The sequence below is a fragment of the Dermacentor silvarum genome, chromosome 8 (genome assembly GCF_013339745.2).
Source record: "Dermacentor silvarum isolate Dsil-2018 chromosome 8, BIME_Dsil_1.4, whole genome shotgun sequence".
Lineage (NCBI taxonomy): Eukaryota > Metazoa > Arthropoda > Arachnida > Ixodida > Ixodidae > Dermacentor > Dermacentor silvarum.
Genome location: NC_051161.1, coordinates 141514644 through 141537215, shown reverse-complemented (window position 1 = coordinate 141537215; position 22572 = coordinate 141514644). Strand labels below are relative to the sequence as shown.

The window sequence follows — 22572 nt, the reverse complement described above, 5'->3', positions numbered from 1 at the left end:
AAGCTTTGCAGGAAAGCCAGCCTCTCACTTGCAAGGGGCACGGGTTTGTGAACAGAGAGGGTGCACTCTTCTTGCAGTGCCACACGCAGTCCGAGCTTATTTGTGATGACGGTTGGTACAGTGACGGCCAGTACAGGGTGAAATGCTTCTGAGTTTACGGGAATTTGATGTTGTATAATAAGGCACAGGTTGGCAAGAGTCAAGTAGCTAGTAAGAATTGCTAATTTTTCAAAGTTAACATGACCCAAATACACAACATTTTCGTATTACAGCTCATTAGCCTAATTTTTTACCGTTGACAATGTAATTTCGATGTTCCAACATGTTAAAATAACCAGACTTGCTAATAAATGCATGTGAATGTCATTATTCATAATGCAAAAAGGTAAGGCATGCAGACACGGACACAATAGAAGAGAAGTGGACAACACGAATGCCAACTATCAACTGAAGAAAGCACTGAGGCGAAAAAAGAAAGAAGACACAAAACTCATCGGCACATGCTCTGTGTCTTCTTTCTTTTTTCGCCTCAGTGCTTCCTTCAGTTGATAGTCGGCATTCGTGTTGTCCACTTCTCTTCTGTTGTGTCCGTGTCTGCATGCCTTACCTTTTTGCATTATGAATTCTTACCAACTAGCTCAGTTTTCTGTCGTTCTAAGCGTCATTATTCAATATTCGATTCTATATTCAAAGCTAAGTGTTTGTATTAGAAAATTTTGATATTTGCACACTCCCAATCTTTATTTATTATTGCTTCTATTATTTTTGTCATTTTGAGTGCAGTTATGTTAGAGTAGAGGAATAGCCAGCGCGACCTACAGGCACCAAATCTCCTGAAGTACAGCTTATAGAATGTGCTGCCGGTTAAGGTTGTTTTTCTGTTTTTTGTACTCACAATTTCTTTTATGGGTTAACTCTTGTGTGCGTGCATAAACACGCAGAATAATGTACACGCGAGTACAGTTTAGACAATAAGTTCTTGCTGTTCTTGTGCTTTGCTTCTGCATAGTCCCAGAGCCAACTGAGCCACCTGGAGGAAGAGGAGAAGAAGGAGATGCAGCTCATTCGGGACTGCGTGAGGCAGCTGTGTAAGTACCTCCCTGACCTATATGCAACTTAGCCGTCCAGAGATGGCTCTTTCTTTTTTTTCTGGGTCTGATTGTTGGAAGGAGTTTGCAAGGTGTGCACTGCTTGACTTATGTCAAATTCAGAATTGCATACTTCTGTCTTTGTACAGTCAAATCCCGATATAACGAACCTCGATTTAACGAAATTCGCGATGTAATGAACTATATTTATTTCCCCAGTCTTAATTCCTTCCATTGAATTAACGAAACCTCAATATAATGAAATTCTCGATATAAAGGAAGTTTTTCGGTGCAAGTACAATTTCGTTATATCGTGGTTTGGCTTTACATCTTAATGTTTTTGACAGATCTCGAAGTGCAGGAATACATTTACCTAGGCCGGGCAGTTACAGGGGACTTTGATATCACCACGAAGAAATTTCTAAACAAATAAAATTTGTTGGAGTGCACATGGCAGGCAGATTCATGACTGGCAGCTTACTGCTAACCTTGAAAAGAAAAGTGTACAATCATTGCATTCTACCGGTGCTAACGTAGGAGGCAGAAACTTAAAGGTTAACAAAGAAGCTTGAGAACTAGTGAAGGACAGTGTAAGGAGCAATGGTATGAAAAATGTTAGGCATGTCGTTACGAGACTGGAAAATAGCTGTGTGGATCAGAGAGCAAATGAGAATAGCCGATATTCTAGTTTACTTTAAGCGAAATAAATGGAGCTGAACAGGCCATGTAATGTGTAGGGCAGGTAACCGGTGGTCTGTCACATTCACAGAATGGGTGCCTAGGGAATGAAAAGGGGGAACAGGGAAAAAGATCAGATGCCTCGAGATGAGGAAATTTGCAGGCATTGGAAAGAGTTGTGTGATGCCTTGCAATAGTAAATGAAGCTCTATGGGAGAGGCCTTTATTTTGCAATGGACACAAAATGGGCTGAGGATGATGATGATGGTGCCAGACGAACTATTGCCCCAACAGAGATTCTCATCGTCGGGAAGTCTTTCCATTCAGTGCATCAATCTTGGATGAAAGGCCCTAAAGCCTTTGTGCCGTTCTGGTGCTTTGCTTGGCTTGGTGTTGTTGTGCAACAAACGCGCTGTTCCTGATCAGTGTTCTGTCCATTTATTGTATAGCGGATGTGACGAAAGAGTCGAGCCACCTCCAGGAGGAGCTGTGTCGGCGGACGGAGGTGAACCTGAGGCAGCAGCAGGACATCCTGACCCTCAATGCACAGCTCAACGACATGCAGCGATATGCCCAGTCGGTGAGTGTGGGCCGGTTGTGCTTGGGGCCACTTTTTCACAATTACAGTTGAACCTCGTTAATTCGAACATTCGAACTTCTGGTTTCTTTGAACTGACGCTGCGGTCCCGTCAAAGTTATGTGTATTTCAATGGGCGAAAACGCCCGGTAATTTGAACGCAAAAGCATTTGCAACGGTTAATTCGAACATACCGCGCCCCCGACTGGCATTGCTCTGACACCACCATAGAGCAAAAGCTTAGGAGAGACCCCTCAACACCGCGCAGAGGAAAAAAAAAAAAAAAAAACCACGGCAGAAATTTAACTCTCTGAAATGGCAAGGTCACCATTCCTGCGTTGAGCAGGAACGCGCATGTACGCTGCGGCTGCGGCGCAGAGGGAAGCAACGGCGGAGGCCCAGTCCGGCCAACGAAACTGCCCACGCTGGCCAACGCTCGCTTCAATGGCAGAAAACGAAACTTCAGGGAGTAGGTTAAGCTGGCGCCGGCACGGCAGCGGGTGCACGTGCGCACGGAGACAGTCGAAGGTGAGGGAGCTAAGAGGGAGGGTGAGTGGAGCCACCGAAGCCACTGCCACTGAAGCGACGGGGTTGCCGAGGCCAAATGCACTTCCCTGCCGCCTTCCTCCCTCACCTTCGACAGTCTCCTCGCGCGCCCATCGCAGTGCTGGCGTCGCTCGCTCCCTGAAGTTTCGTTTTCTGCCATTATTGGGAAGCAAGCGTTGGCCGACATGGGCAGTTTCCTGGCCCTCCATCGTTATGTGCTTGCACGCCGTGATATTTCACGACTCGCACCGTTCGTACGTCGTGCTATGGTGCACGAATGCGGCAAAAATAAGCACTTCTTTTAATTCAAACTTTTAATTCGAACAAATTTTCGGGCCCCTTCGAGTTCGAATTATCAAGATTCGACTGTATTAGGTGAAAGGCTCAGGTGAAAAGCATTCGTGCTGCTAAGATTGCAGTTATGGGAGGAAGCAGTCCCGCTAGAGCGGTAATTCAGGCTAGTTCATTATTCATGATCATCTAATAACAGTGCTTAAACGAGGGACAAACATAGGAGAGATGTACGCAGTGCTGACTTCCAACTGTTTAATTGTCAGAGGGTGCACATTTATAGTGAATACTGCACAAAGAATGCAGCTTGCACTATGCACAGAAACACCTTTTCCTTGTCAACAAGAAATCTCTTTGTTGTTTTGATGGAGTGCACTTGTAACAACAACTTTGTGCACTTTTTTTGCTTGCCACAGTGATGTGAAACTTTGCAGAGAAGTCAGTCTTCCACTTCCTCGTTAAGAAAATGGCTGCTTAATGAACCTGCATTAATGCCTGGTGCATTCCAACAGTGGCGGGAAAAGGGGTATTTGTGGCTGTGACGAGTGCGACTCAGGGCTGACTTTTGCCGACTGCTGATATTTCATTGCTATATCAAGCAGTGGTAATTTGCCCTTGAAAATTGCATGTTGTACTTTATCTTTCTGCATGTGTGGCTGTTCAAGATATTAACAGTGTGAAGCAGTGTGTCCCTTTAGGTTATGCTTCTTCTCAGCGCTTCTGCCTCTGACTGATGGTCGAGCGCCACTTTCATTTCAACTTGCCGTGGTTGCTCAGTGGCTATGATGTTGGGCTGCTGAGCACGAGGTCGCGGGATCGAATCCCGGCCACGGCTGCCGCATTTCGATGGGGGGGGGAAATGCGAAAACACCCGTATACTTAGGTGCATGTTAAAGAACCCCAGGTGGTCCAAATTTCCAGAGCCCCCCACTACGGCGTGCCTCATAATCAGATCATGGTTTTGGCACGTAAAACCCAATAATATTTAAAATTGTCATTTCAATGCCCAAACACCATAAAAAAACTCATGTGAGGGCCGCACCTTCAACTTGGCATCCAAAAATTTGGGTAAAAATATATTGTAACTGAGAAGCATTAGCGTTCGATATGCTGACGCCGTGCGCGTGCATTAGTGAATTTTTGTGCGCAGCATACTTTCTTGACCCACAACTAGATGGCAAGAGCTGAGCTCTGACTGGGGCGCATGTGGCGTGGCCACGACTGGCTACTTCATGTTCCTTTGTTGTAGCTCACAAATTGCTGGCGCCATTTTATCTTTATGCGTTTAGTTTTTGCAGCCAGCTCAGCCAGCTCCTTCGGCTCATTTATCATGAGCTCACTGAGTATTACGGAGAATTATCATGGATATCATACCAGAAAGACCAAATGACCCGGTGCTGTGTAAGGGCTGCACCTCGTCAAAATCGGAAAAAAAAAAGTGCGGCCGTTACATGAGTTTATACAGTAACTATTTGCAATATTTTACCCCCATAACTAGATTATTGGTGGAGTCCACAGAAACCGGTGTCTTAGCATCTATAGGAGCCAAAATTTTAATGTAGAGAAAGCTTTACATTTTGCCTTGATGTGCTTGCGGCAGTCCGACAGTTCTGGAAGGGAGGTCATGTCCAACATCAGAATACTGCATCAGCTCTTTCATGGCCTCCGAGATTGTGGTGTTACTCCATTGCATACAGCGTAGTGTGCCATAATCTTGCCACGCTTTTGGTGCAGTGCTGTGCCTCTGCCCATTCTCAGACAAGCGGAATGTGCTGCATGCTAGCAGAAGTGCACAGGAAAAGCAAAGTTCATTCTTTCTAATTGAATTTAGAGCGTCAAAGGTGTGTAGGGTCAAGTGCCAACTCCAAAGCACTCGTCAATATCAGGTGATCAGGGCATTGTTACGGGATGGCAAACGTTGGAATTGGTAGGTGATGGCATGGCCCGTATCTTTTGTAGACCAGCTGTTGCTGCACCTATAGATAGCGCATTGCATATTTTCACTCTGAAAAAGGAAGAAATGTTTGATCCTGATTAATATAGACACTGTTGTAATTCAGTTACAGTTAAGCCTCAATATAACGAAATTCTCTATATAACGAAGTACAGTTAAACCTCGATATAACAAACTTCTTCAATATAACGAAATTCTCGATATAATGAAGTACCGTAAAAACCCGCGTATAATGCAAGGTTTTTTTCTAAATTTTACCGTGTAAAATTTCTGCCTCGTATTATATGCGGATCCCAAAGTTTTCAGCACGAAATTTGCAGTTTCGTGTTCGTTTTTGCTCACTGCTATCATCATCAAGACTCGTAGCGGAGTATGCGTTATCCTGCGCTGGCGTTGGTAGGCTGCTGCTGCTTTCAACGGGCGCCATTTTGACCACGCTAAGAATCGGCACATTTGGTAGTCTATCTCGCACGATGTCAGGACCGCGAAAGTAGTACCCAGCTGCCTTTAAAAGAAAAGTTATTTCAGCTGCCGAGGCTATCAAAAATTGCGCCATAGGGCGGCACTTCGGCGTCACCGAGGGCAGCGTTCACGGCTCGGATGCCATCCCAGTTGCAAAGTTGGTTCTTTATTCTATGGTTGCAACGGCGGCAGATAAGCGCATTTGGCTTTGGCAACGCCATCGCTTCGGTGGCAGTGGCTTCCCTCGCCATCCCTGTCAACTCCCTCGTAGCTCCCCCCACCTTCGACTGGCTCTGTGCGCGCCCGCCGCCGCTCCCGTCGGCGCGGCGCCAACTTAGCCCTTTCCCTGAAGTTTCGTTTTCTGCCGTGTCGGGAAGTTGGCCAAGACGTCGGCTCGTACAAGCGTGTTCCGGTGCACAACGGTGAAACGGCGACCTTGCTATTTGAGAGTGAAATTGCCGCCGCATTTTTTTATTTCGTTTTTTTTTCTTCGCGTGGCGTTGAGGGGTCTATCCTAAGCTTTTGCTCTATGGCGGTGTCGGAGCAATGCTGATCGGAGGCGCCGCCGCGTGATTTGGAGCGCTGCTGAGGGCATTGTCGGTGCGCCTGTATGTTCGAATTAACCGTCACAAATGCTTTCGCGTTCGAATTACTGGGCGTTTTCGCCCATAGCAATACACATAACTTTGATGGGACCACAGCGTCAGTTCAAATTAAGTGTGTTCGAATTCACGAGATTAGACTGTAAATGCTTTCTGTGGGTTTTCCTCGCTCGCAATATATGCGGATGAAAAGTTTTTTTTTTCGTTATTGCTATCCCCAAATAACACCTCGTATTATATGCGGGTCCGTATTATACGTGGGTTTTTACGGTATTTAAATTTTGTAACTTCTTGTCCAGGAACATCATGTACTCTGAACCCCAATATAACAAGGTGTGTTTATGCAAGATTTCAATATAATGAAATTTCACTGCCACTGTGAAGGATTATGGAGGCATCTCTTCTCCTCTAGCCTACCGTCAGTGTGCATGGCCCAGCCGGTTGCATGTGTTGCCTGTGCACCCTGTCTTGGAGGTAATGCACTGTCTTCCCACACGTTAAGTGCAGGAAGTTGTGGAATCTCGAGTTTCAGAGACGCATTGAAGTGAGAGGCGCATGAAGCATTCACCTGTGCTATTCGTGCCAGCTTTATGGTAGCAAGTGTTTTGCGGTCATCAAGTGAGATCTGTTTTAAGGGCTCCTGAACCACTGTTTATCGAAGCCGAGAAATGCATTTGACGTTGAAACAGACTATTTTAGAAATACTTTGTCGCAGACAGTACTTCAGTGCATTGCCTTGCCTCTTCTGCTGTCATCTTTAGGTTATTCGCCAAACATAGATTGTGTACTACGCTGTGGATTTCTTTGTCTCAGTAGTCCTGCAAAACTTTGTTTTGGCGACTGTACATATTTGAATAAAAGATTGAATTTTAATATAAAGAAATTTTGATATAACGAAGTAAAGTGCCGGTTCTACTGCTTCGGTGTATAGAGGTTTAATTGTACTCCCCAAATTTAAAACACGCCTCCAAGTGGCATTGGGAAGCCATACTTGCTGGATAGCTTCCAGAGGTCCACTTTCGATGGTTGAAATAATTTTATAAATAAAATAAATAAATTAAAATTAATAGTTTTATGGTTCAAGTAATTCAAGGTTCAAATTGTGGAGTTTCAAAAGCCAAATTGAATTACAGTAGACGTCCGTTAATTCGACTCTCGTAAACTTGATTCTTCTGTTGATTCGATCCCGACTGAAGGTACAGGCTCGCACCCATACATTTTCTTTGTGCAATCGAGAATATCGAAACAAATAAAGTGGGCTGGGCGTGGGTACATCCGTCCCTGCAGCTGCGTGCAGAGGCGGAGGAGCTCCGGGCACAGCTGGCCCTGAGCCGTGGCCTGCAGGAACAGCAGTCGGAAGAGCTCCTGGAGGCCCGCGCCCGGTACCTGGACCTCAAGGAGGCCTTCCTGGAGCTGCAAGCGCAGCTGCGGCACCGCTCCCAGGACGAGGAGCCCCGACAAAACGGTGCTGCCATCTGGGGCCGGTGCAGCGGCAGCAGTGGCGGCAGCGCCAGCGGCCCACCATCCTTGGCTTGCGAGCTGCAGGCCTGCCTTGTGGACCAAGGGGACCAGACACCCATCGGTAGTGGCAGCGGAGGACCCGATGGATTTTCGTGAGTTCTCTCTCTCGGCTCTGTCTGCTTGGTGCTTTTCTAGCAGGAATTTCTTGCAGGAAATTTTTTTTATGAGTGACCCTCATCGTAATGAGCCATGATAATCCAGTGCAAAAAGTCCGTTATATCCAAAGTCTGTTCTATCTAACATTAGGGTCACAATATTTTGTGAAATGGTGAAACTTCTCATATACTGCAGTTTAACCCTTAAGAGAATGAAAAGTGATAAAAACATGGGAATTAAAATAAATAACTACTCTGCAACCTCTATTTAATGAAATTCGTGATGTAACAAACTGTTTTTATTTCCTGATCTTAGTACCATTGAAAACTATATTTTTTTTCGTGATTTAACAAATTAAGCTTGTGACACAGTTTTGATTTAACAAAGTTTTCAGCACTTTACAGCATGTACTTGGTGCCTGTATGGCTGGTAAATGTAGTGAAGAACTATGAAATGTCAGCAGAGGACAAAGTTATTTGCAAGTGTCCTTTTGCGTGATAAGTTCGAGTGGCAAAAATGCCGCAGAAGCGCGCGCGCTGGGATGCACAATGCAGAAAACAGCACTGTGCCATTTGTCGCCTAATAACTTGCGGAGGCCGCGGGGCATGCAGCAGTTCGGAGGGCTCGGAGAAGCACGAGAGCTGGCGATTCCTTCAGGGCAAGAGGGGATGGGGAAGAGGTGAGTTAGCGGTAACGTGATCAAGCGCGCACTAGAAGGGGTGTAGGGGGGCAGGGGACACGTGCCTATCCGCCCTCTTCCCCTAGCGAGCGCGTCTCCTGTCATCTACTTTTTCTGCACTGTGCATGGCAAGTCTATCTGTGGGCCACGCACTGTATCTTGGAGGCAATCTTTGGCAAGTGCAATGGTTGAGCCGAGATGGTTGGGGTCTTCATGTGCGTTTTGTTCCCACGCGTTTCCGAGGCACGGTGCGAAGCGTTCGCTCGCATTGCGACGGCAAGTGTTCTTGGTCATCAAGCGATCTTTGCCTGAGTGCACGTGACACCGATAAAACTACGAATATTACTTCGTGTGGTTGTTTCTTTGCTATCGCCACCAATCAAGGTTGCAGTTTTGCTTTTCTGGCAAAACTGCAACTTTTCTTTCTTCTCGGGACGAACATCTGTATCTTTTTGCAGCTTGCATCTGATGATGGCTGTGGGCACTAAGCGCAGTCAGCCATGGTGTCTTAGGTTTACGGCGCTGCGTGACGCAACACACTTATCACGAACACCGTGATTTATTCCGATGCATTGCTCGACACTGCATACGTACTTATTCTGGACAGAAAGCGTCGGCATGGTTCATAGGTGCTCTTAGAATTGCTGCAAAAAATACAGACAAAAGTAGAGCATTAAAGGACAGCACAGGTGGCTGGGAAATGTATAAGATTGCCTAGAGCGAGTATAATCACCTTCAAGTGCAGATTAGCACTCTAAGGTATTTCTAACAAACCTTCTTCCTTCCATAATGGCGAGTACCTCGATTTGTGTCTGGTCACACATGTATCTTACAAGACAGCCTTGGTTGTCCCTAAGTTGTTATCCACGTGACCTCCAGTAGACATTGTTAGTGTCCGACTGAGATGCGATAAGATTCATCTGAACAACAAGAGAATAAAATATGATGGTGGAAGATATGTCTCATGCAGAGTAAGTTGGTGCAAGAGAAAATAACAGCAGGGCAAGCATGCGAGAAAAAAAAAAGAGAGAGAGGAAGACGAGTCTGGGGATTTTCGAAGTAGCACGAGTATAAATTTGCAAGACCTCATTCTACTGTGCTTGTTTCAACAAGGAAAGTTATTCCACTCTAATACCCAAGTCAGACGGGCAAATTTAGTGACGCTTTGAGCACGTGCACTTCTCCTCATCGAGTGTTATTCTAGCGACATGGTGCTAGACGGCAAAACGAAGTCTCAATCAGAATTGATGGCAATGACGATTTAGAATTGTAGAGCTTGAAATGATTCTTAGCATTTTGAGCTTTAGAGACAGTTGCTCTTATATCAGAAAAAGAAATACTTACTCTGGAGATGTTCTGACATTAAAAAATTAAAATATCATAATCTCGTTAAGACATTTATTTGCTTTGAGTCAATACAAGCACAGAACGTATCCCAAATCTAAAGTCAGAATGGCAGAATCCACCAAAAATGAGTGTTTCAAGCTTATTCTGGCTTCACCGATGTTGTAAAGGCACTCATAACATCTGAAATCACGAAAAAGTGGTCATAGAATTAGTGCTGACTCTATTGTGGGCATTTATGTATTCTTGAAGCACTGCTGTCGAGGCCACACGCTTAGGCAAGTGAATTCGTCGAACACACTTGCTGGCAAGTGCACTCCACAGCAAGTGTCACTAGACCTTTCCGTCTGACGACTTGCAAGTGACACTAAAGGCAAAGTGCACTCGCTTGAAGTATCACTAAACTTGCCCGTCTGACTGGGGTGTAACTCAGTCAGCAGCACCCTTTGTACTCTCCCAATTCCCACCCATTCACCCTTGCATAGAGGAGCCTATTTAAGCCCTGCAAACTACGACTGCTGTTGCGAAAATGTTGGCACGAGACTGAGGTGTGCGCCTGTGTTTTTTTATATCACCTACTGAACCAGGATATGTGACTGCGCTAACCCAGTTACTATATTTGAACCCTGAAGCTCCTCTATGGGACCCGGAAGTTTAGTTTAGTTTTTTTTTTTTCCATGCAATGCCGGCAGGCTGGTGCGATGGAGGAATGAACAGGAGCTCACACGACTTCTCTGGCTCCGTGCCCTCTTTGTATGGAGGGCACAGCTCTGGATGTGCTACCGTGCTATTTGGAGCGCCCGCACTTGAAAAATTGCCATCATGATGGGGCAGCCTGACAGTTTCCCAGCAGCTGTGTTGCGTTTGGCTGTGGAGAATGAATTTGGGGAATTGAGTCTGTTGTTATTGTCAAGTCATTGTAGTGCTTTCACCTCTTGTCGCCATTCACACACTGGCATTGCCTCCTTTAGGGAAATGGTAGCCAAAAATAAAATCCGAGCGCTAAAGCTTGTGGAGTAAAAAATTAATCACGGGTTTAAATCCACTAAATGAATAATAAAAAGATGTTTTCCAACAACCCAAAAAGAATTTTGAGAGAGAAATTCGGTTGCAAAAAAAAAATTTAAGTTGCAAATGTGCATCTGGTATCCTTTGTGAGTGAGGACAGAAAGGGCTTTTATTTTTTTGGCTTGCAACGGGAATTGCACTTCTGAAGCGACGAAAATCGCATCATGTGAAAAAGGCTTAACACGGCTGTATTGCGACAAAGTTGTCTTTAAAAACCGTGCAGCAAAGCTGACTTTAGGAAACTGGCTGCCATTAAAAAAAGTCAGGTACGTGTACATTTATACTTTGTTTAGGAGCTTTAATGTTGTTTCTACAATAGTTTTCTACTTTAGACACGTAGAAAGTGGACGCACGTTTCATTTGGTGCGTGTTAGACTCGAGCAAATGCTGTGAAATGAATCAGCGGTGTGTCTGGCGTTCCTTCTGCGTCTTGCTTAATTCGACCTGCCGAATTGTCGGTCCTGTCAGGGTCGGATTAACTTAATTCATGGAGTGGACTAGGCTGTATTGCTCATGGAGCCACACTTTACCGGCTATACAGGGATCATTAGCACTTTCCAGAGAGTTCTGTGTATGCGAGCAAACTGCTTATTTGTTCCTAATGCTCCATATGTGCTTTTAATGTACAATGCATTATAACGTGCATTGTAATGAATGCTAGGATGTTAACATTCTTTGATAGTAATTATAAAAATGGCTGTTCATTATTTGAAAAGTATTTGATATCCAATTCAATTTGAGTTGCTTCTGGCACTATTCGATCTGTATTCGATTCGTCCTCCAAAATTACTATTTGCACACTCCTAGTTCTAGATGATAGAGGAGGTAGGCAAGTGGTTCTAGTCATTACATGTATGAGAAATGAAGCTGTAAAACAGAGACCGACAACACACATTGGAATGCGGCTGCAGTGGCCAGGAATCAAAATGGTGGTTAGGCGGGCTTGTTGGTATGAGGACATACTATTCCAATGAGCGTGAGAATGGGGACTAAGATTAAATTAAATTCTAGCATTTTACGTGCCGAATACAGGATATGATTATGAGGCATGCCGTAATGGGGGACTTCAGATTAATTTTGGTCACGTGGGGTTCTTTAACGTGCATCCAATGCACGGTGCATGGTCATTTTTGCATTTTGACCCCCATCGAAATGTGGCCATCATGGCCAAGATTGGATCCTGTGCCCTCGGTCTTAGCAGTGCATCGCCAAAGCTACTATGCCATTCCTGGCAGATGGGACTAAGATTAATGGACTGCACGATAGAGGCACCTGCATGATGTGTTCCCTTAATGTGATCCCCGTTCTTGCACTGTTGTTTGCAATGGCAGGAATCAGACCTGTGCCGTCTTGCAGAGCATCAGAACATACGAGTCACTGAGCTATTGAGGTGGCTCGACGGAGCCTGTGGACTGTACTGCTGCCTGGGATTTATCTGTAGATACCTCTCTACACGTACAATGCAAACAGGACGAAACACTGCCATTGACTGTCCCTTTGTGCACTCTGATACACTGCACGCCCATAAGGGCAGCCCAGTGGCTATGGCATTGAGCTGCAGAGCTCAAGGTCGCGGGTTCGATCCCTTTGCTTTCTTGGACTTGCATCTGTTCAGTGCCAAATAGTAGTATACGATGTTCGGAATTCTGTAAGCAGGCTTTCCCATGCATCTGACATGCCCTAGCCAACTTGGCTGAGCTTCCCTTCCTAGCACTGTTGAGGCTGAGGGACTTGGTCTCGAAAGCTTGAACGACGAGGTGAGTTGAGGTCAGAAGGGATGGCAGAACCAGACCATACCACCATGCCAAATGCCTCATGATTCTATCTTGAGTTTAATTAAATTTCTGACCCAGCCCCACTACGATGTCTTTGTCTTTGCCATTGCTCGTGACATTATCTGTTCCCACCTGGAAGAACTTCTCCTCGCATAAATCATTGTGTTCCCTCTAACACGCGAGTTGACGCGTACAAATGTAATAATTCCTTGAATGCACTATAGCAGAACGGAATAGCTTGGGTCCGGAAGTTTTCACTGATGCTGGCAGCTTGACATTTTTTGAACAAAAATTTTGAATTGTATTTTTCGTGAGTTTTATTTTCTGTTGTGCTCTTGCGATTGTATTTGTATGTTGATTGATGACTGTATTTTGTCGTATCTATGGTGGTTCAACCCTGTAACAGCCCATGAAGCCTTACAGTGTTGTATATAAATAAATAAATAAATCTTACTTGAATCAGGTGAAATCTGTGAAGAAGCACACCTGCAAGTTTTGCATACCGCCCGTTCAGTTGCTGTGGCAACCTGCATCTTCCTCACTGTATTCCTTCTTTACTTGTCCCTCCTGTGCAGTTTCAAGCCTGTCTGCAGCCCCTGGTCTCAGTCTGAGGAGTCTGAAGAGTCGGACTGCAACGACAGTCAATACTCGTGAGTATGCGAGAGTGTTTGCTGCTTTCAGACAGTTTGCATGCATAGAGATGCCCACTTCTCTTTCCTTCTTTCCTGGTATTTCAACAGCAGGATGGTCTGCTGGATCTTTGCTCAACCATGCTAGCCATCTGTGACTGTATCGCTGCTTATTTCTCCCAAGAAATGTAAAGGTCTGGGCTAAGTTGGCTGTACAGTAGGTGGGAAAAGTTTGCAGGGCAGAGTAATTCCACGAAGAAAATTTAGTTTTGTAGAGAGAGAGAGTATGTGGAAAGGAAGGTCATCATTTTGCATGTTTTGTACAATTTGTTGACTGTAGCCACCACTAAGAATGTACAGCACTATGTTGTTCACATATGCTAGTCAGGCTGGAAAACCAATTGCCAGGATGCAGAAATATGTACTTCAGTTTTTCTCGGACCCTGCTGCGTGTGAACTTTTGACTCCGACAGTACATGTCTAACTGGAGCAAAGCAGAAGTGGGACAGTGGGAAGCATTAGACGGCACACGGTGCTATCCATTGACTTGTTTCTTTTTTCCATCTGGTTTCTGTGCCACTCTAGTCAGAGACCTTTTCTTCGTTTCAGCATGTCAAGTGCAAGAATTTGTTTATTTATGGGCAAGGAAAAAAAACAAAAACCTCTTATCTGGCAATGTGAGATGGCTCCAATGGCTATTGGTGCTGCTGCTGCTGTGGCATTGTTACTTTTGTGATAACTGTCACTTCGCAGTGATCTTGTTGCTAAAAGAAGAAGCCATTGTCTGAAATGTTTTTTTTTCTGACACCTTTGGTAACAAAAGTGATAGCTCTGTTTGATTTCTAAAGTGCATGTTTTCCTGCCACGCTTGTCTCGCGACGTTTGCTCGGCCTTTGAGGGTGGGTGAGTGTTTACGACTGTTCAGACTGTGTGCACAACTCCTGCAGCTCTGATGTTTTTGAGATGGCTGTGCCACCTTTGCTGCAGCGCTGTGGTTTTCACAGTTGTGAACTGTGTTTGAATGACCAGATAATATCCGTCATCATCAACGTTGACCTTGATTCTAGCACCTCTGAACAGCAGAATGCACTGGTAACTGCTGACCTTGTGTTTATCTCGTGGTAGGAAAAGTGCTTAATTCATACATGCGTACAGAAAAACGGTGAATTGGGCTGGTTGGTTCATTATTACGCAATGCATAATTCATGCGAGCATGTTTTCTTGAATGGTGTGTGAGCACTTGCAGGATTAATGCGAGACATTTTGCCAGGTGTAGTTATAATGTAGTTAATGGGCATGCTAACTGCAGTTGAGAGGACAACTGCTATGGTTTACTGTAGTTTCGCGGTGTTAATCGTAAAGAAATGCTCATCACAGTTATTTTGTATTACATATATTGCAAATGATGATTGCATACCTAAATGTGATTAGGCTTTTACTTTGTTAGCTAGATGTAACTGTGATACATTGCAATCAAGGTTCAGTTAGACCACAGTTTATGTGTTCTTCAGTAACTAGACCTAGCTTTCTGTTTATTTGAGCTGAAGCATCTGGTATTCCCTGCAGATTGGCAGTGGCACTATGATTATGCCATTAACAGTGCTCTCATTGATATGCTTGTCAGCTGGTGGTTGTATTGGCTCAGACAAAAGGCAGGCACTTCGCCTACCAGGCATCTGTAGTATTGGCTTCATTGGCTTACAGAATGAAGAATCGGCTGGAAAGCTGAATTTGCTTGTGGCCAGCCCATGCCACTTGAAGGGGTAGTTGCTGCTCACGTGTGCAGCCGCCATTTGGAAATGCAGGTCGTGGGGAAATTTTATCTTTGTGGTGGTTTTCATCCACTGTTACAAAGTTGTACTGAAAACATGGAGCTATGAGCAAAGAAGTTGAAGAAGTTTGTCTGTTTGCCCATTTGCCTGAATTCTGCCCCACTGAGGTTTGTGAGACTCGGTCTCTTGATGCTTGGGTGATCACTTCATCGGCTCGGCATTGATCTCTGTACTGAGTCTTCACTGCATCCTGACATGCAGCGCCGCTAAGATGTAAAGCATTCGAACTTGAAAAACCAAGTTTAATGTAATCGGCAGTTATAAGCTGGGAAATAGGCTTTCATTTATTTGTTCACAACGTCCACCACGTTTGCTTCTGTGCCAAGGATTGGGGCACCAGAGGCATTCCACTCGGAACTGGAAGGGATTTCCTGGGCTTCGCAGAATGATTTGCCGTAGCTGAGGGGCCAGTCTCTAGCATAGGTCGGCATACTCGCTCATGGGTACACTTTTCTACTTGGAGCTGGAAGGGATTTCCTGGGCTTTGCAGAATGATTTGCCGTAGCTGAGGGGCCAGTCTCTAGTATAGGTCGGCATACTCGCTCATGGGTACACTTTTCTACTTGGAGCTGGAAGGGATTTCCTGGGCTTTGCAGAATGATTTGCCGTAGCTGAGGGGCCAGTCTCTAGTATAGGTCGGCATACTCGCTCATGGGTACACTTTTCTACTCGGAGCTGGAAGGGATTTCCTGGGCTTCGCAGAATGATTTGCCGTAGCTGAGGGGCCAGTCTCTAGTATAGGTCGGCATGCTCGCTCATGGGTACACTTTTCTACTCGGAGCTGGAAGGGATTTCCTGGGCTTTGCAGAATGATTTGCCGTAGCTGAGGGGCCAGTCTCTAGTATAGGTCGGCATACTCGCTCATGGGTACACTTTTCTACTCGGAGCTGGAAGGGATTTCCTGGGCTTCGCAGAATGATTTGCCGTAGCTGAGGGGCCAGTCTCTAGTATAGGTCGGCATACTCGCTCATGGGTACACTTTTCTACTCGGAGCTGGAAGGGATTTCCTGGGCTTCGCAGAATGATTTGCCGTAGCTGAGGGGCCAGTCTCTAGTATAGGTCGGCATACTCGCTCATGGGTACACTTTTCTACTCGGAGCTGGAAGGGATTTCCTGGGCTTCGCAGAATGATTTGCCGTAGCTGAGGGGCCAGTCTCTAGTATAGGTCGGCATACTCACTCACGGGTACACTGACTCATACTCGCTCCAGACTCATTTCACAGGTAGAGCATTAGAGAGTGATAAAGGGTGTGAACATACCTGTTCACACCCTTGTTAGGCAAGCATCAACTCGGCAAGCTTGGCGAGTGATGGGTTTGCAGATTTGTGTAGGTGACTGTTCATACCCATGTAGGTTTCCGATTGCTGTTAACGGTAATGAAGGGAATTGAGAAATTATTTCAGTGTTTTCTTTCCTTGTTTTTTGTCAGCCCACGCACAACTGACAAAAGTGTATTGATATGGGTTTTCCTAGGTGTGTCTTGAACACTACTTTTCCCTATCATGTTACAGCTTCAGTCTGCTGAGGAACATCAAGGAAATCTCCGGCACTTCTGTTCCTTGCCCAACAGTGGCATTAGCATGTACTGGTCTTTGTGAAATTGCAACCTCTCACGTGAACTTCATGTTTGTCTTGCTTCCTGCTTTCTTTTTATGATTGGGAAATTTGTGGCTGAGCTGTATCTTGGGTGTCAAGCATCCGTTAAAGATCCTCTCGCACCTTCCCATCCCTCCCCACAGCTCGCTAAGCAGCCTAGGCCTGAGCCCTCGCAAAGGACGCCGGGGTTCCAATCGTCGGCTCCCACAGAGTCCCTGGGGTCCTGTGGCTCGGCCATTCCGCTTCTCTGACAAGCTGCTCATGGTCAAGCCTCTGGAGGGTGGGTACTGGACCACATCTCTGTGGACAGTGTTGTCAGACCATCTGTCTAGCCAGAGAAACGTGACGGAAGCTAAGAGCCGGCAAGTGATGCACGGCCCAGCAAGTGAGGGAGCAAAAAGTGATAGGCATAACAGTAAGAAACATAAAGACAGTACTGTGAACTGGAAAAACAAATGTGGGTAGGTGATTTCCTAGTTGAGAGTCTAGTTGAGCATAGAGCAGGTAACTGGCTGTCTATTGGAGTGACAGAATGGGTGTCAACGAAAGCGAAACACTTAAATTTGAGGGTTACAATGAGATTAAATAAAGTAATGGAATTGGGAAATTTGCAGCCTTGGCATGGAGTTGGCTGATGTAGCACAAAGGTGTTATTAAAATCACTGGAAAAGGCCCTTGTCTTGTAGTGAACTTGGAACAGGCTGACAATATTTAGAGGGGCACTCAATTGTTAAGTTACCATTGCAATCACAGTGGCTGAATTCAATCTCGTTATTTTGGCACCCCACAGGCGAAGGCAGCACAGGTACCTTGAGAAAGCCACTGATGCCGATTTCTCTATAACCTTGCATGATGCTGCAGCCAGGCAATCAAACTGAGTTTATTGATGCAGGTTCGGAGTTGCTCAAGCAATGGCAGCGCCTGGCAACACCTGGGCTCAGTGACCTCTTCGAAGACCAAGGGTCTGGGGTCAGGTTAAAAGGCGGTCTCCCAGTACAGCCACCTCTGGAGGCTCCGCAAGAATCCCCAGGTAGTTGTCTATAAATTTTCACAAATATGCTTTGTCTTTATGGGCTCTTGTAATGGGAAGTCCTGGCAGTGCAGTAGCGGTGTTGTTTGTGGGAAAGGTTGTCACATGACCTCTTCCAAATAAATGTAGTCAATGAAAGCATGTATGGTTAAACCTCGATATAACAAAGTTGGTAAAATTGGCAATTTGCTTCATTATATCGAAATTTCAATATATTAGGATTTGATCGTTTATGCAAATAAGTACAGTCGCCAATGGATCTTTCTTAAACGGAAGAGGCCGCAAAATATTCCGAATTATCGGGCAGTGAGCAAAAGCAAACTTGAAAGACACAGAAAAAAACATTCATTGAATTTGAGAGTCGGCAATGAAAGATGCAGCTTCATCCCGTGTCGACAATATCTTCAATGTTGGTAGTACACAGTGAAGCCAGCCACGCTTTCGCGTCTGCTCCGCCCCTACCAATGATAATGTCGCCTGCACTAGGACGACGCAATCCTGAAAATTGCCGGCAGCGGGGAGCAAATGCTTCATCTGCCTCTCGCTTCAGTGCAGCTTCAAAACTTGAGATTATGCAGCCTCTAGCACTAAACGTGCAGGAAGACAGCACACAATGCTACGCCATCTCAGCTCACCCAGTCATTTCATGCACGGCATATTATCTCTAAAGCGCGCGAGCTGAGCATGCGCTCAGTTGTGCTGACATCCCCGAGAAACCACGGCTGCGCCACAAAAGGAGATTCACGCTAACCTGCCCTTATTTTTGCGGGAAGTTTTGACGTGCCCACATGGCACTGCATCATGCAGCACGAGAGCCAATGCGCGTCAAGTTGGTGGGACCCCCCAAGACGCACGTCGTTGCTTTCTTATTGCGTAGAGAAGCTACTACAATGCTACGATGCTACTACGGTGTTCCGTAGTAGCATCAGGCGTAGTGCTTAACCCTTTCAGACGCTATGTACACTCAGTTTCGTACACCAAGATAGTGCATCAACAGCAAAAGCATCGATTAAGTAAGGATATTTTAAATGTGCCGCTTACATCTTGGAAACACTTCTGATTGAAATAGTGCTGCAAGTTTGAATTACACAGGCCAATTGTTTCAGTAAAACGAATATGAAGGTTGATGGTTGGGTATTTTGCTTGGTTTGAGAATGCCATTGTATGTAGCGGGTTTCCTTCTTTCATTGTTTTTCACTATGTGTGGCGCCTGTCATAATTTTCGAGTGGCTGGATAGATGCTTTTCAAGCCTGGTAGACATGAAATAGTTGTTCACATATTTGATCTTCCTGTAGCGAGTTTTCACATGGAGTCCACATTCTGTAAACTTGAGAAAACTCACTGAAGAACTGAAAACTTTTAAGCTTTTCTGCTGCTGTAACCTTTTTACGATTCTGAAGATATAATAACAAATGCAGTGCAAGTAAGTTTTCAATCAACACAACTAATTGGCATCTTACAGGGTTAAGACGGGGACAGGAAATCAAGACAAAATCGAGCTGGTGAGCGGAACGCTGGAATACACTGCCTGTGATGCTGCCAGAGCAAAACATGGTGCTCACTTTTCGCACTCTGCAGCAAGGAATGACGGTGCATTTGGGCTTTCGGCTATTAAGAGCGTGCAGTACACTTCCATCGGCACTACGCCCGATGCGCTGTGAAACGGGTGAAGATGCTTTTTGCAGAAAGGCTGGCTGTAATAGCTGTGAATGCAGCGTGCGACGACCTGGGAGGAGTAGGGTTGGTAATATCGATGAACGATTAATCGATTAAAAGTATCCCAGAAAACGATTAATCGTCATCGATTAGGCCTGTTCGATTAATTGTTTTCGAGAGTTCGACAGGAGTGGCGCGCAAATTTTTAAATCGTACTGGAATGGCGGCCCATGAGCAATGTCTGTGTGGCTGGGGTGGAGCGACTGTTGACTGTCTTTGCCGAGCCGAGGGCTTCCCCTCTCTTCCCCCCCACCGGACACGCCACTACGCCGCAGGAAGCCGGAGGCTTGAAATGCCCTCAGAATTCAAGGCACACTATAGTAACCCAGTCGTTGATCATAGTACCACTGCCACTCCACTAAAAATGTTTCACAGCATGCGCGCTGGCTTAGACCATGTCTTTGACATAGCGATGGAGTTCAATATTCTCGCACGCTGGTTGTGTGCCATTCAAAGTAGGTGTCGGTTTCACCCAAGCATGCCAGCCAATTGACATTCCTTCGCTCTGTAGAAAAGAATGTGTGGTTTAAAATCCTAAACCACTGACTTTCTTTTCCCCTGTGTACATGGCAATTTCTCGCATATTTCAGTTGGACTTCATCTTTCACTTTTGCCATTTTTCTTCATTCTTCTTTAACTGTACTGTACTGGGATTCAGTAGTGCAATGTACCTTATTAAAGCGAAGCTGGATATGTCTATAGTCGGATGCAACTTAAGTCTGCAGTGAAGCCCCGCCAGCCACTGTTCCTCCGCGAGGCTGTAAATAGTTCGTACTTCAAAGTTTCCCTGTTACCTAAATAAGGCGGTAACCACAAAATTAAAATAAAAAACTGCGTAATTTTATACATTTTCACTCAACTATTATAGCGGAAAGTGCAAGTACAACAAGTACAGTCGTATCATTCCAATTATGCATTCCAATTTCAACTACACTTAATTTCCCCGATGCTTTCCTTGGCTTCGTTGTCTGTTGGCTTTATGTGGTTATGACTAATAAAATCGAGCCCCTCGGTTCCCATTCTTCTTTCGTATTTCATTACGAGGGTCTCAAATCTGGCAGCCTTGATGTCATTAGGTAGCATGCGAGGGTTTATTAGCCATGTGCCTGCTCTCCCAAGATCACGTCTATCGTGACGCCATCGAGCTAAAAAGGATGTTCCACATCCACCCACCATGGTTCTGACTGGCGCTGGCTAACACTCCTAGGGCTAGATCTAGTAAACATAAATACCCAAGTTAGTGGACGAATTGACGGCCATCGCTGTAGCACAATTGGTAGTGCAACGCACGCGTAATGTGGAGGTTGCGGGTTCGGCTCCCGCTGACGACAAGTTATCTTTTCGTCCACTTTCATTTGCCTTTTCTTCATTATTTTCTGCATTCCAATTTCAACTACACTTAATTTCTCCGATGCTTTCCTTGGCTTCGTTGTCTGTTGGCTTTATGTGGTTATGACTAATAAAGTCGAGCCCCTCGGTTCCCATTCTTCAGTCGTATCAAGTATGACGACCTTTCTAAAACGTCGCATGACGACGATTTTGTTTGCTTCTGTGATTGGTTGGCAGAGTAACACAACCCCGCGCAGTCCGTCTACCTTTTGTGCCAACTGCTGTTTCTAAATTTGTATCCTACTATAGGAGAAATCATATGGCTAGGCGAAATAACCTGTGTACACAAAATTATCACCATCAGCATTGGCTTGAGCGACGTCATCTTCTTCCACACCTAGCTCCTTGGCGCCCTTCGAGTTGCGCTCGTGCTCGTGCTCGGCATGCACTCGTGCCACTGCTCCCGCGTTCGTCGTCGTCTGCTTTCCACAGCTGGCTGCGTTGCCGCTAATCATTCCAGCATAGAATTTCACTTCTCTTCTGTCGTCGCAATGGGGAGGCCACGTTTACGGCGCTACAAGCCCTTGCTTAAGGGGGTATGAGCCAATCATTGTCTTACGTGATGGACAGATTTAATTTTTTAAGCAATTTAATTTAGAAGAATCGCAAGCGGCAGTGGCGGGCGAATGCTGCTAACAACGCCACCGAGCAAATTCGAGACATGGAACGCAAGCGACAGCGGCGAACTGCGGGCATACCGTCAGTGACGTTCTCTTCGTCGCAGCCGAACGTGTGTGTAACCTCAAAATTGAGAAATACTTTAACGAACCCTACGGATTACCCTAGTGATAAACACCGGGGCCGCACGTTTCAGCTTCGCTGGTTAACCATCTTCACAGAGTGGTAGGGCCGATGAATTTTTTCATTCTGGACTAAGTGCCATTTTATAACATATATTGTTTATCTTGTGAAAAGGAACTAGTTTTTAACAAGGTAAAGATTACCTTTATCAAACGTTTATACACTTGTGTTTCAAACTTGGTTCCACCTATAAAACATTAAAAGTGGGCTCTACAAAAGTAGATAACTGCGTTTCAGTCTTTTTGAAAGTGCCCGGCAAAAATTTTGATTAATCGATGAAAAACCCTGCATCGAAAGCGATTAATCGATTAAAGGTTAAAACGATGAACGATTAATCGTTAATCGAATAAAATAATTCATCGACCATCCCTAGGGAGGAGATTTGCTGGTACCGGAATAGGAAACTGCGTGGTGCCCTGGCGGTTTTACAAGAGACGGGCGGGCAAGTGTTGCGTGGAAACCGCTGCGGCAGGCAGCTAGTGTTCCCGATTGTGCGCTCCTCGCACCTTTTCTCTTTTTAGGGGCGAAGCTCCTTATAGCGGCACCCGTTCCGTCCCCGTCGTCATAGTAGTAGTGTGTAACCAGTAGTGTGTAACCAGTCTGAGAAAAATGAGAAAAAAAATTCCGAAGTTGTGTCCGTAGCGCGGAATCGAACCAGGGACCCCTCGCTTCCGAGCGCGCGGCGTTAGCCCACTACGCCACGAAGCGGACATGGACACACGCACCACGATGGCAATAAATACCCAACATTAACGAAAGGCCGCGTTTCTAGCGCGTTTCTAGCGCGTTTCTAACGCGTTTGTGCTAGCGCGTTACGGCCCGTGTAAGAAGCTGGTGTAAGACGCTGTGGCCTCTCTGCCTTACCTTCAACGCGTTTCGAACGCGCTGCCCAAAGC

The 22572-nt window shown here is 45.6% G+C and overlaps 1 protein-coding gene across 1 annotated transcript in view; it reads left to right on the top strand.

Moving 5' to 3' along the window:
- The window catches only part of LOC119461734 (trafficking kinesin-binding protein milt-like), a 71473-nt gene that overhangs the window by 17868 nt on the left and 31033 nt on the right, over nt 1–22572 (top strand). Inside the window, exons 6-11 of the mRNA XM_037723104.2 lie at nt 1010–1088; nt 2216–2346; nt 7486–7811; nt 13257–13331; nt 16883–17019; nt 17632–17769. Of these exons, the coding sequence (XP_037579032.1) occupies nt 1010–1088; nt 2216–2346; nt 7486–7811; nt 13257–13331; nt 16883–17019; nt 17632–17769 (886 nt within the window). The remainder of the gene's footprint in view (nt 1–1009; nt 1089–2215; nt 2347–7485; nt 7812–13256; nt 13332–16882; nt 17020–17631; nt 17770–22572) is intronic.